Genomic DNA, 14628 nt, shown 5'->3' with positions numbered 1-14628 from the left:
ATCCAAGAATATTTTCACTATCTCTTTGCAAACTATTGTACGTGGTTTCTTGGCCCTTACGATAAGCTCGGCTAAACTAACTTCCTGTAGATTCCGAAATACGTACTGCAGGATTCCTTTTTTTTTTTTTTTTTTTTTTTTTTTTTTTTTTTTTTACGAAACCCATGAAAATACTGTATGTACTATAAAATACGGCAGATAATAAAATACATACAGATGCTAGCAAGATGCACCAAATTTCTATCATAACAAAAGTATGTAATTGAATTACGTACAACTTTTTTCCAAAAATATTTGTTACGTAGTAATGAACATTTGCAGTCCGTAGGCCTAATTTTTTGTATCATAATATTTATCAGTATAATACATATTTTATAAAAGGATCTACAGCCACATTACAGGTTTCATATATAATAAATAAACTCTGCTAAACACAGTTAAGAGAGCTAAAGACAATAAAGTGAATCACGAGCAGCGTACGTTTATAAATGAATGAGCTTGCGATTATAATAAGAATTAAAAATATCTGAACATTTTCGCCTAGATGTAAAGGAACTTGCAACTTAAATGTTTTGAGGGTCGCATATTATTAGTGTTACGAGAAACGTACCTTTGTGAATAAATGGCATATGGATAGCCACTGTTAAAGTCAGTTACCCATGAGGATGTTAACGGACAGTCTCAGACTGGGGGTATAGGGCCCCGGCAGGAAACTCATTGAAGGGCCCGATCTTCAATTATTATTATTATTATTATTATTATTATTATTATTATTAGTAGTAGTAGTAGTAGTAGTAGTAGTAGTAGTAGTAGTAGTAGTAGTAGTAGTAGTAGAAGAAGAAGAAGAAGATGATGATGATGATTAACAGTCTTGTAAAACCGTGGCGAATGGGGACGGGTGGCTTTTCTTCATAAAGCTGTCAGCATCAGGGCCGGCGCTAGCAGTTTTGCCGCCCTGGGCGGTACTTTCAAATGCCGCCTCTTTAATCCGCAAACCTTATTTTGACAGAGGACGTTCAGGTATTAAGAAAAAGTAAGATACCCTATTTAAAAATATGTATGAAAAGGAAAAGTAAACAAAAAATTAAACTACCTCTCTCGAATGCTTACGTAATATTTAAATGACTCCATACATGACACAATATTAAGTATGATCGATTTCGCTGTATGTGATATACAGCAGGGCATACAGAAAAAAAAATTATATATATATATATAATATATATATATGCTTTAGTCCGACTAAGAATTTTAATTTTTAAGCTTAGTTTATATCAAAAGGTGTTTCCAATAATGTGGAGCATGAAAATAATGTAGTGAATCAGATATTATGGCAAAAGTAAGTGATTAGCCTAAACCTTATAGCGTACTAAAATACAATAGAAATACACAAGTTTTACATACCTTAATTGAAAAAACTTCTTGCTTTGATATAATCAAATTCGTTTATCACATTCGCGTAGTCCAATGTTTCAGCCAATTCGTGTTCCATAGATATCATCACTAGGCTACCTAAGCGTGTTTCAGATATGGAAGAACGTAGACAGTTTTTAATAAGCTTAGAGTAAGTTTCGAAAAACTTCTTTCTCTACTTGCCACTGTTACTGATAAGGTAAACAAAATCATAAGTGCAACACTGACATTGGGAGCTAAGTCATATTCCTTAATTAATTTTAGTCTCTTTTGTTGAGCTTTTAGGCTTAATTATAGCCGATAATAGTTTCAGTTCGCCTTTCAAATCACTGGGGTTAATATCTTTCGATTCTTCACATATTAAAATGCAGGCACTTTTCAGACTAAAGTTCAGGTGGCATATCTTTAAGATTACTTATATCGTAAATAAAATCGAAATACTCGCTGTGATGTTTAAGTTGCCCAAATCTTTTTCTTAAAGCTAACACAATGACGTCCAGAACTTTGTAATAAAAACCGATCTTGTATTTTGTTTTGCGAAGCTTCAATAGCTTCATCCTCTGCCTCGTACTGAAACTCTCTCTTCTTCTTTCGATTCGAGCTTGCACTGTATTACCTATCCGTGGAACATCCATATCTAATGCTGATGCCAACTCCATCGCATCAACTAAGTAAGGTTGAAACTATGCATAATTTCTGCTCCTCTCAAAGTATTTAGATATATTTTGAAGCAACTCGACTACATCCGAAACATGAGAATCAATGCTTTGGAGACTTTTGCTTACTATGTTTATGTGGAGTGAAACGTCATACCAGATAACGAGTGAGCAAAGAAAGTAAATCCACGCTGGTTTGCTATACATAGAGAATCGCAGGCGACCATTCTGTTTGTTCTATTGTCATTACTTATTTGAAGTAAGGCATCATGAACCTCTCCTATTTGATATCTAAGTGGAGTTAGAGCATCAATTCGGCTCTCCCACCGTGTGGTGCTGAATAGTTTTAAAGTGAGGCTCCTTATATGTTCCTTTAATATGGCCCAACGTTGAACTGACGCAGAAAAGGAGCCATAAACTTTTTTTTAACTATATAAAAAATGAAACGGTGGACTGAGGTGTTCTGGTTGCAACGACAAAGTTTAGTAAAGGAACATAAAAGGCTTGGGAATTTACTTCTAATATTCTCTTCTGAATACCTGAATGTTTGCTTTTCACATTGGAACCATTGTCATATATTTGACCTTTCTTAACTTCGATAGAAAGTTCAATTCCTTTAGCTGTTTAATTATTACTTCTGCCAGTCCTAGACCAGTGGTGTCTGTTACTGGTACGAAACCAAGAAAGTGTTCGCAAATTTTTACAAAGCACTCTTCATTATTGTATGTAATTTGTACAAAACGATTGTTGTCATTAGCTCTGTACCAGAAATATCTGGTGTACAGTTTAGTATTATACTATAATATGTTGCAGCTCTCAACAAAGGCAGTATTTTACTTTCAGTTCACTCACTAAGAATTGGAATGGTGGTATTTATTTTGTCCTCCCATGGTTCTTTCAATGTGTTCGGCCATGACGCTGTCAAACTTATATTGCTTAAATATAAAAACAATTATATATAACGTGTTCTCTAAAATATATATTGTTGATAAGATATGAAGAATTTGTGAATTGGTTAAAAACTCGCTGCTAGAACCTAAATGTCTCTAGGTGTTGTAGGCTAGAACCGCTTGTCTCAAGTGGGATTGTACCTTTTGCATATTTGGAGTGGAGCGTTAGAATATTGCTAAATAGAATATATATATATATATATATATATATATATAAAGACACTTGATTATCTTTCCTATTTGAAAATCTTATCTACGCCGCTGCAAGGGAAATCTTGAAAGAGATACCTGTAGCTAGTAGTTTGATCATAGAAAATGAGGGGGAATGTTCTGAATTTCCTGAGTGAGTATTTTCCTGAATGTTCTCAGGTGAACAAAATTTTATTTTTCCAGTGGGCCTATTACGAACCATTATATTTTGATACTATTCTTTTCTTTTCCAAATTTTGCCGCCCACTAGACGTGCCGCCCTGGGCGGTGGCACGGCTCGACCCCCCCTCGCGCCGGCCCTGGTCAGCATCATTTACGCGAGGTAATAAGGCCCCAGGGTCCGTTTCTTTATGGTGTTGCAATAGTTTGTCAAAACTAACAGAGGCCCCAGCATGGGTGCCCGAAGGTGGGGGCAGGGTGAGGCCAGCCCCTTCTGGCTCACGAAAATGTATACGTAATATAGCAAACCACGTATATTAATTACCAGAAATACCAGATTTAATATGGAAATGGGCAACCCTAGAAGATTTTATTCGGACGTCCCTGGGCTCCTGCAGGACTTGATAAAAGTGAGTCTCACTTCGGTATTCATGGGGCCCAATACACATTTAGACAATATGATGCCAGGGCCCCATTCTTCATATTGTTGAAATATATTCTTACTAGGCCACAAACAAAGGGCCCCGAACAGGTCTTTATAATACTGTTAGTTTCATTTTAATAATGGGACCTCAAGACTACATTCAATGCTGGAGCCACTGAACTCTAGAAACGAAACAAACTACTTAGAGAGGGCCCCGGCCAGTCCGAACCTGTTAACGGATTAACTCGGTTAACGAACTCGGCAAAAACAATCGCTCTAGCTGTTTATATATTTAAAAAAAAATATATATATATTTTTGTTGAAGAGTTACTATGTGAAGTAATAGACTGACTGGCGGACGTACCAACAATCGTATAAAAGCCACTGTCATGATTATAATAAACCGTTTTGTAGTGTTGCTTAATGTCTTTGTCATTCTACGGACTTGCTTTCAATTTACCATGTTCAAGCCATTAGCAGACATATATACATAATGTGTGTTTTGTTTTTATTTCTTGGTGACTACTTGCCAAATCTAAACCAAATTTGGCCTAAAATTAGCCTATCGTCCTAGGAATATAGATCACTATATTTGATGACCGAACTAGGTCAGAGACAGGCCCATAGCTCTGCACGCCGCTAGCTTTTGATTGTTCTCCTTGTTTACCAGCCTTTGCTTGGGGTGGGAATAACCAAGAGCAATTCCATACCGCGTCCAACTTTCATTGTTTTATAGTTGAAGCTTCTATCCATCCCAATAGTTGTTTTGATCCTCAATATATGAGAACTGAGTTACGGGATGTTGAGTTAAACGAAAATCAAATTTCAATTTAAATCGTGAGTTAATAATATACGTGGAAATTTTTAACTCGATCTGTTTTTAATATGGTACTTTTGAATATGTCTTACATTGCTCAAGTGCTTCTTGATTAGTAGTAAATATTACTGTTGGTCTTGAAGATAGGGTAAAAGTACAACATATGGACGCTAGAACAGAGGCTCTCATATTGTTCCAACATTTACACACTTTTTATTTTTCAATATGGACTACCACAAACTTGTTCATACCACAAAAAAGTTACTTTTTTTATAACAATTTCAGCCTTTCGTATGCTATTGTGATAAAACGCTTTTTTTTATTACTATGGTTATTATTTATTTGTACTCTCTGCCGTAGGTCTTCAAAAGTGATCAAATATACATAGTGTAAATGGAAATAACAAATTCCACGCATGCATTATTCTTTTGCATGCACATTTCACATGCAAGCAATGTTCGGCCTGGAGCGAAAGTGATACAACAAAAGAACAGCAATAATATCAAATTGTTTAGGTAGTATAAAGGTTTCCAGTAACAGCATTTTCTTTGAAAAAACGGAACACAACTTCCGCTGTTGATTATTTAGTCAAATGATTTTTCCTTGTTCCTTCAATAAACAAGATAATGATAGTTAGTCATCAGATTGTTTTCTTAAGAATGGCAATCATGTTAGTACTGTGAAATTATATATAGGTCGTCTCTTACATCAAAAGGGATTTGTTTATCTAGAATCGAAATTGTACTCTTCAATAGGTTTTCAATGAGTGAATCAAAATAGTACACTTTCTCTGTACATAAAATGCAACATAAACCACTAAACTGTTAAATCCTGTGTACAGTTGGATCTTTACTAGTTTGACAGATAAAGTCACTTTAGTAATAAAATTCAGATCATAATCTTTCACCCAGCTGTATGTTTCAAACATATTAGACAGTGACACATTTCTGTGCTCTTTTGTTTTCGGTATATTATTTTCTGAATAATCTATTTATGATGATGTCCGTATGTTTAAATTTAGGTGAAAAAGCTTAAATTATTTTGCTATACTGCAAATATATATTTAAATTTCAGTAGAATGAAGCAGTAATGTATTTTACTTAATTACGTGATAGGATACATACATATCTATCAGGAAAAAAAAAAAACACCAAAGCAATTTTGACATTTCGACACAGCCAATTACCATCATCTGCGTTCATTGAGAAACCAAACTACTTGTAGAACTATATATTCTGACGACGATTGTTTGTTGAAAGGTTAGCGTCGAAGTGTTTAAGAATGCTTTGGTGAGTATTATTTTTAGTAATATCTCTCTTAATAATATCTTGGTTTACATGTCCAAAAAAAAAGTGATTTCGTCAAATAAACATGGTTTCTAAGTAATAAAATTATTTATTAATTAAAGTAGCAAATCCAGACTATTCTAACATTATCAGAAGTAAAGGCCAATCTAGACAGAAGGTCAAAGACACAATACAACTCGGAACATCCATTCAAATTTTAGGACGACGTAGGGAAAAAAAAAAGTGATTGCCCTGCAGCAGATACATGGTTTATCACGCAACAACGTTGCGTGTTTCTCTTGTTTCTCATGTGAATCCTTAAAATGACCATTTCGCATATACAAGTATATATATATATATATATATATATATATATATGAGAGAGAGAGAAAAAAAAGAGGAGAGTTAAAACATTATCAATACGTCTTTACTCAGTAACTGGCCTTTTAAAAAAAATACAAAACTTGAAGTTATTACCTTTTTAGTTTGATTCTTTGTTGTAGTCTGAGCATGTAAGTCATGTAAATGTTTCATTTTTATGTTCTGTCACTGTCTAGTCTCCAAACACCATAAGAAATGCTCTACCTTACATTTTTTTTTTTTTTTGAGTACTTACAGTAGTAAAATAGTTTATTTTGTATTTATTAAACAAATGAAACGGTTCGCCGCTAGAGCTTGAGACGTGATTGTTTATTTTTTTATTGTTTATTTAAAGAAAGGTACTGGTCGACTTTACTAAACATTTCAGTAAATTGTATTTTGTAAGTACCGGTACTAGAAATTACACAGAAATCATAGCATTATTTTCATTCATTTTTTTTTTTTCGCAATATGTAAAGTACGTCCATGATCAAGTTAATTTTAAGTAACTGGTTGGCATTTTCAGTTGTTTTGAAAATTGTAATATCTCGCATTTTTGGAATTTTTTATGAAGTAACTGTATTAACTATTATAAATAAAGTTCATATAACTTCATAATAGTTTCTGGCGGGATTTGAATATCTAAGGCGAATCTTTTATGCTCTTCCTTTCAATATTCCGGCACTGTTGTCCCTTTATCATGCTGTTTCCTTAACATGAGTTAATATGCTAATCCCAAATAGATGGCAGCACATTTCCCTGTCTTTCCAATGTACTTAATAAGGAGCATGAATTTTCAAACAATTCAACCAAATTCAAGAGATGAGTGTTGGAATTTTGCCCAGAACTAAATTGGATTAATAATCAGAGGATGATCCGTCCAGTAATATACACTACAGTGTATATATTCTTCCGTTATTGAAAGTCATTGTTTGAAGCATGTTTCTGAAGATTAAAATTAAATGCTCTAAACAAGAATAAAATAAAGTGATTATAAAGTTCAAGACTTATTTTGTGATTATTTATTCAACTTGTCTTTAGATAAGTTTGAATACGCATTTCCTGTATTTGGTTAAATTATTTTGAATATTGTCGCTCTCTACAAAGTACATGGAAAGGTAGGTAAAACGTGGTGCCTTGTATTACTTATAATCGAGCCTTTATATTCACCTTCATTAGATAGCAGTTTGTTTCTTTGATATGTTTAGCAGTCCGAACTAGCTCTTCACTAGCTGAAAACTAAAGGTCCTAAAAGTAATAAAGATATGACAGTTGGTATATAAAGTCACTTAAAAACTCGGTCGTATTATGATTATTTTAATAAATTTATTTGTATCATTAATTGCAAGAACTACGTCACATTTAGTAAGCTCTAGAAGTATCGAAAAATTATATCTTTGACATTTTAAATCTTTCTATGCCAAGTTCGGGTCCACCTCAAGTCACTTGCAGTTAGAATCTGTGAGTATAATCCTTCCTGTCTATTCATCGACAGAAATAGCATGTTTCATATGTGATCTGTTTATAAAAATAGGTTACATTATTATTTTTTTTTTTTTTATGTTATAGGGTGTTAATGAACTAGACCGGCAAACCGTAAGAGGTAATTCCTCGCATTAAAATTAGAAAAAAATGTTCATATCGACCGCGGGTAAAGAGTGCATAATTTCAAAATATATTCCACGAGTTATTTTGAACATAATGTGCCATGGAGCTGGCGATCCATAACCACGTACAGGAAGTCACACGTACGTTGTTCAAAAATGCATATTTCAGCAATGTGCAACAGGTACGCAACGAATTTCCCACAAGACAAGGGATTCCCGGACATTAATCTGGTCAATTTCTTTTCGCTTTTCCTGTTGTAATTTCATATGTTCCCGCCTCAAAGAGGGAGACTTGGAGGAAGGGGGATATTTTTCCAGAATAGATTGTACTTATTGTACCAAGATGTCCATAGTCTCTTCTGTGATATTTTAAATGGTGATATTAATCTGTTCTTGACCATCGTATCAAACCAGCAATATTAATCATATTTCCTATTACTATCTACAACGTGACCCCACATGCACCACAGGACAGGGATTTTTCGTGTTTGTTATGGAAATGACAGGTGTTCTAGATGTGGATCAGTCGGAATAGTAAAGTTGTCATCCCGTCTTCTGTTGTAATGCAACCACGCTCATTTGCTTAAAATGCCCTATCTTGCTTCTGCTTACGGTAATGACTTCCCGCGAAAGCATTCGTTGTTCAGTAATTTCAAGGCTTCCTTTGTGCCTGCTTTAGACACATTTTTACATCTGATCATGTCTGGGAATACCTTGTGCTCTATGGGAAAGTCCTTGCGCACTTATTTCCCTGAAATACACATTTTTGGACAGCTAGATGTGAGTTCCTACAGGCGGTTATGGACCACCAGCTCCATTGTACCTCACATTTGAAATAACGTATGTTGGAATGTGTTTTCCCATGCTTTTGGACAACTCTAGCTTCGAAACTACGCACTTCTTTCTCCCCACAGATCGATATGAACATGTTTTCTTATTTTGATATGCGGAATAATCTTTGACAGTTTGTCGATCTAGTTTATTTTATTAACATCCTATTTGAAAAACAAGTTAATATTCTTTTTTTTTTTTTTTTTCGGATGGATTATGCCAAACTGAAAGTAATGATACATAAATTTCCATTATAAGGAAGTGGCATTTTGTAAATAATTTGATAGTTGCTTGTGCAAAATTTAAAGTTAATGTTGAAAAAATGTGTGCTACATTTTGTTATTAATTGATCTCTCTTTCTCTTTCAGATCAATCTACGATTGATCTTAGTTAGTGGAAAGACAAAAGAGTTCCTTTTCAATCCCAGTGACTCAGCGGGCGACATAGCACAACATGTCTTTGACAATTGGCCTGAAGGTAAATATGTTTATTTGAATTTAAACATATTCATTAGAAAAGTTAAAAGGGTATGTGTAACTGGTATATACTAACTCACATTTGTCTGTAATAAATTGAACGCATATACTGCCATTATGTGATGTTTTCAAATGTATTACACGTAAAAGTTTAAAAATGTAAGAAATTGCTTTTACGCTTTACTTACGCGTGAAACCGTGTATCGTATTAGCGGTATTATTGTTGTATGTTATAATTTTGAATAGCCATTGGTTCTTAGATCAGACTATGATCTTTTATTGTTTAATTTTCTATTTAGCAAATGTGTTAATTCTTTGTGTTTTTGAAACTAAACATTTTATATTGATGTTTCAGGAAACTTATGAACATGAAATGTAAATAATCTAATGACCATGAAAATTTCTTTCTTCATGTTGACTAAGGTTGTACTAAATTTCCGTAAAATTTCATACTTTTGAATAACTAGCCGATTTCAGACCTGAATTGTTTGTCGAGCAATCTTCAAATTTCGTGACAAATAGGAATGGAAAGGATTAAGATATCCAACTTTTACTGGAAACATTAGCATCTATAGTACATGTAATATTGTCTAATTTTTTATTTATTTGTTATTCTAACCATTTTATATTGATACCGTTACTGGGGAACGTACATGTATTCTATATCATGTCCGATGAGTCCCACACTAAGACAAATCCTCAACTTGAACCCCATGTTTGAATTTGTCTAGCAATTGTCCGTTGGTGATGTGTAGGGCTTGGAAGTTGAAAACATAAAAATTGTCTAAAAAGGGCCTATAAAAAGACCTAAAAATATATTTAAAAAAGGACCTAAAAACTGGAAAAAAGGACGTGAAAATAAAACCAATTTAATTTGAATTACATATTTAATGAGTATAATGCTCAAGAAATACAAGCTTCTGGTAGTATACAATATACAGTTGAAAGAAACTTTATCAATGAAATGCTTTGCTTTGTCGTTTAATTTGCATTTTTGTTATATTGTTTGTGTTGTTCAAGTTAAATCCTACGTTTTGAACACTTTCTGAGGACAACTAGAAGCCAGACACTTTTGAGAAGGCCACCACATTGACCCGTAACACACTGAAATTATAATTAATCTGTGTGTCAGTTGGCACGTAATAAAAGAAAATATTCAAATATTTTATGCTTTAAATTGCAGGTAAAGAATAAAATTACTTCCCCACCGGACGTGAATTCGGAGCCTTGAGCAGCAAGACATACGAAAATAATTTTTTATTAGGCCTTTTCCAGGAGCGGCTCAAGGCAAAATTTTCATCTGTGTTTCGGGGCTATATGCACTACACAGGTCACAAAAGCTCCATTTGCAGATGCGAGAAAATTTAAGGACTTCAGCCCAATAGTCCCCCTAAATGCGCCACTCCAAACAGCCGTCACGGTCTGCACGAATTTCCCGCCATTCAGCTCTAAACATACAACACATACCGTAGTGCTACGAAATTAACCTTTTTTTTCGTGGTGGGAAAAGATCAGCAACTGTTCAGAAAAGTACAAAACTTTGTAATTTTTTTGTTCCTTCCCCCCTGACGAGGGCGGCCCAGGCGAACCGAACAAGACATTATATAAATTTGGACACATGTTGACGCAAAAAGGAAGTTTTACTAGGCTTAATTTTAGGCATGTTAACGACCTATCCTTCTTCCACAAACTGAAGTCCAAACTAAAATAAGAAAACTTCCCCACCCTCACCCCCTGCTAGAGGACATGGTTACGCCTTGTTATCTGACTTGAGATTGTTGCAGATCTGGTCTTACCAGTCCAGTCGTTGAAAAATGTCTTATCTTTTGAATTTTCTTTACTAAAGAAAATATGTTTAAGAGGCGGTGGTGATTCGAGTTAATGGCCAGTAAATTTATTGTCGAAAGGTGAAGGGCCAAAAAAGACCTTAAGACCTATAAAAGGCTTTTAAAAAGACCAATAAAAGAACGCAGAAAAAGACAAAAAAGAACAAAATCCACCATTTTCTGGCCTACAATGACCCAAAATAAACATATGTTAAGCCTCGTTTTTGAGCACTGTTAAAGAAGAGGATTTTTCCTCAACTTCCGGGCCCTAGTGATGGGAAATACTGATTGTCATTCGGATGGCGTCGGCTGAACTCGCTAGCAATATCCCGGTGAGTAACCATCCACGCAGCAGTATTGTGTTATTTACATACGCTCACTCTCTAAAATCAACTTTCACAACAGTAAAATAATGAAAAGATAGTTAATTTTTATTTTTCCTGGGGGTGCGGGACTTTTCGGACATCCTGTAAATATATTATTTATTGTTATCTTAATGTCGTTAATAACATGTTCGAAATGTCGTTAGTACACTTCAATATCATTGTTTAATAAACCTAAAGTTCATAATATTTGATTGTTGGATTTGTACTTGCGGTATTTTGCAGCAGCGAGGCTACTATGTGTATCTTCAAAAGATATACAGATCATAATGCTGGTTACCGCAATTTGATGTATCAAGCTTTTCTGAAGATACGGTAAAGTTTGCAGCATCTCTCAAAATTATGTAACTTCGAGCACTAACTAATTAATTACATCCGGGACATTCCATGTGAAATCAACCAATGAAATGGCAAAATCTGACTGACGATCTTAGATTTTTGTAAAAATTGGTGCACAGCTTTATTGCGGTGGGAGATGAAAAAATCCCAAATATTACCTCGCTCCTCGTAGTGTCCACATACACGGTATTCAAAAATGCCAAAAAAAGAAAAAAATGCTTTCTTTTCAGTTACAGTGATTATTAAAAATTGTCATAAAATGGTTAATATGTGCACTAGAGACATGGAACAAACACCATTGGAAAGCTTAAAGATTGCTCTACAAGTTGTACGATATTGAAAAAACCTGTAAAATAAATTAAAAAAAAAAAAAAAAAAAAAACTTCAAAAACTCAAATTAAGATTTGAATATTGAATTTCGCATAGAAATGTCCCTCTGAATTTGTTCAAAATTGTCTAAATTGTAGTCTCATATGTGTACTAAAACACCACGAAGTTGCATTTTGGACACTCAGTGGGATTCGGTTCAAAATTCAACATAACGAAGCGTTGCACGATATTGACCATGTGAATATCTGGGTTCAGATCGATAACCATTTGCCTGGAGCTATTTACCTGCAGCATCAAAGGAATTTATATTCAATTTCATTTTTTCTTGATGTATTCATTTGAATTTATTTATTTATTTATTGAACAAATTCCCAGATACAGCATAACTTAGCCATTTTACACAGGGACATGCTAACAAAGGAAAGAAAAAAAAAACAACAACAAGACAACAATAACAACAACATAGAAAAAAAGAGTGTAAAAGTAAAACTATTCCGTCAAAGCTCGTTTAATTGCTCTTTCAAACACTGGGTAGCTCGAAAAAATGTCCACATCAGTTGTTACTTAATTATAACAGTTTGGTATTCTATAAAAAAGAGACCTCTGTATAACAGCCAACCTAGGACGGGCAAGATAGAATAGGTGGGTATTCCGGGTGATGCGGGAAGGGACACGTAAGGATAGTTCCTGAAGTAATATTTCCGATCTTAAGCTTCCATTAACTATTTTATGTAGATATTTCAGGTCAGAGATAATTCTGCATACTTCAGGAGTCTGAATATTAAGATGTCGCAAGAGCTCCTACTTAGATAATATTCGAAGTGCAGGAACACGAAAACGGACTATAGCGATGAAGAAATTGAGAACAGAATCAAGTCTGGAGAGATGTGTAGGTGCTGCCATGGCCCATATGGGAGAGCAGTATTCGATCTTGGGCGCTATTAAAGTCTTATAAAAAGTTGCTAATGAAGAAACAGTGCGTAGTTCGGTGAATCGATAAAGAAGTCCCAACATGCGCATTGAATTCTTTAGTATTGAGGAGATGTGATCAGAGAAGGTGAGTTTTGAATCAAAGATGACACCAAGATCGTTATGACTAGCAGAATGTGTGATAGGGGAATCGTTGATATGGTATGTGGAGGGGCCAGGAGACTTTTTCAAAGTAATAGTAATACTGTCACATTTCTTACTGTTGAGTTTCAAGTGCCACATTTCACAACAGCCTGTAAGGTAATTTATGTCATCCTGTAGAGCAATTGTGTCATGGAGACACGATATTTCTCTGTATAACTTACAATCGTCAGCAAAAAGCAGAAGGCCACTAGGTTGAGCTGATAAGTGCGTGTAGAGATCATCCATATACAGGACCAACAGCAGAGGCCCAAGTACACTCCCCTGAGGCACCCCTGAGATCACGGGTTGGGGGTTAGAAGTCGCCCCTGAAAGAACAACTCTCTGTTTACGGTCCTTCAAGTAGCTTGTGATTAGAGAGAGAAATTTGCCATGTACATTAAATCTATTGGAGAGTTTATGAAGAAGATGAATGTGACTGACAGAATCAAAGGCCTTCGAGAGATCAAAGTAGATAACATCTAATTGAGTATTGTTATTCATACATTTGACTGCACAGGAAAGAAGAGTACTTAAGTTTGAGAGACTTGAGCTTTTCGGTAGAAAGCCGTGCTGTGAACTATGGATGTAAGGTGAGGTGAATTTAAGTAGCCTGTCTTTGATTATTTTTTCGCAGATAATTGATATTACAGAAAGAAAAGAGATTGGCCTATAGGAGGATACATGATCTTTAAGTCCTGATTTATATATTGGGTTCACGTGAGCTAGTTTCCAGCTGGTGGGATAATACCCTTCCTTGAAGCATCTATTGAATAAGATAGATAGAGGAACCGCAATAACTGAAGCAGTTTTGTTGGGAAAGAGAGGATTTACACAATTATCCACCGTTTGAGTTATTTAGAGAGGTATTACGTTTCCAAACAGTACTTAATACAGGTCATTATTCTTGTTAGTCCATATGGATGTTTCTAAATTTATGTTGGCTACATTGATACATGTTATTTTCATTCCTTTGTTTCAGGATTGCTATTACAGAACATATTATGAAAGGGAGGGATATATTTTCCTCCCTTTCACAATATTTGTATCAAATGTGTTATGAAACACAGTGACACTGCTCACAATCACTTCACACACTTTCAGCACAAACAATTAGTCAATAAATTCTTTTTCCTATTTCAATTATCCACTTCCACATATCTGTGACACATGGATCTACCTTTTTCCTTTTTCCTGTTGTTTTGCCTACAGCATTTATTATATTCAGCAGTTACAAATATTCTCTCTATGACTTGCGGTACCCGAGATATGGCTCCTTATATCTTCCAAAATCAGAACTTTTTTGGCCAATATCTGGGGAACGGTGGCCAGTGGCCACCGGTTACTATCTAGTACCAACTTGTTCATCCTCTTAGGTATTGATCAACACCAATATCATATTTCTATGATTACAGTTCCCGAGATATGGCTTCTTAAATCTCCCGAAATCG

The 14628-nt window shown here is 34.7% G+C and overlaps 1 protein-coding gene across 1 annotated transcript in view; it reads left to right on the top strand.

The window, feature by feature from the left end:
- The window catches only part of UBL3 (ubiquitin like 3), a 124307-nt gene that overhangs the window by 85093 nt on the left and 24586 nt on the right, over positions 1–14628 (top strand). Inside the window, exon 2 of the mRNA XM_081738930.1 lies at positions 9082–9190. Coding sequence (XP_081595056.1) covers positions 9082–9190 — 109 coding nt within the window. The remainder of the gene's footprint in view (positions 1–9081; positions 9191–14628) is intronic.

Source organism: Thermobia domestica, chromosome 14 (assembly GCF_964235325.1).
Source record: "Thermobia domestica chromosome 14, izTheDome1.hap1.1, whole genome shotgun sequence".
NCBI classification, from domain to species: Eukaryota; Metazoa; Arthropoda; class Insecta; order Zygentoma; family Lepismatidae; genus Thermobia; species Thermobia domestica.
The sequence above is the reverse complement of the archived record's forward strand: the minus strand, read 5'-3'. Positions and strand labels throughout refer to the sequence as shown.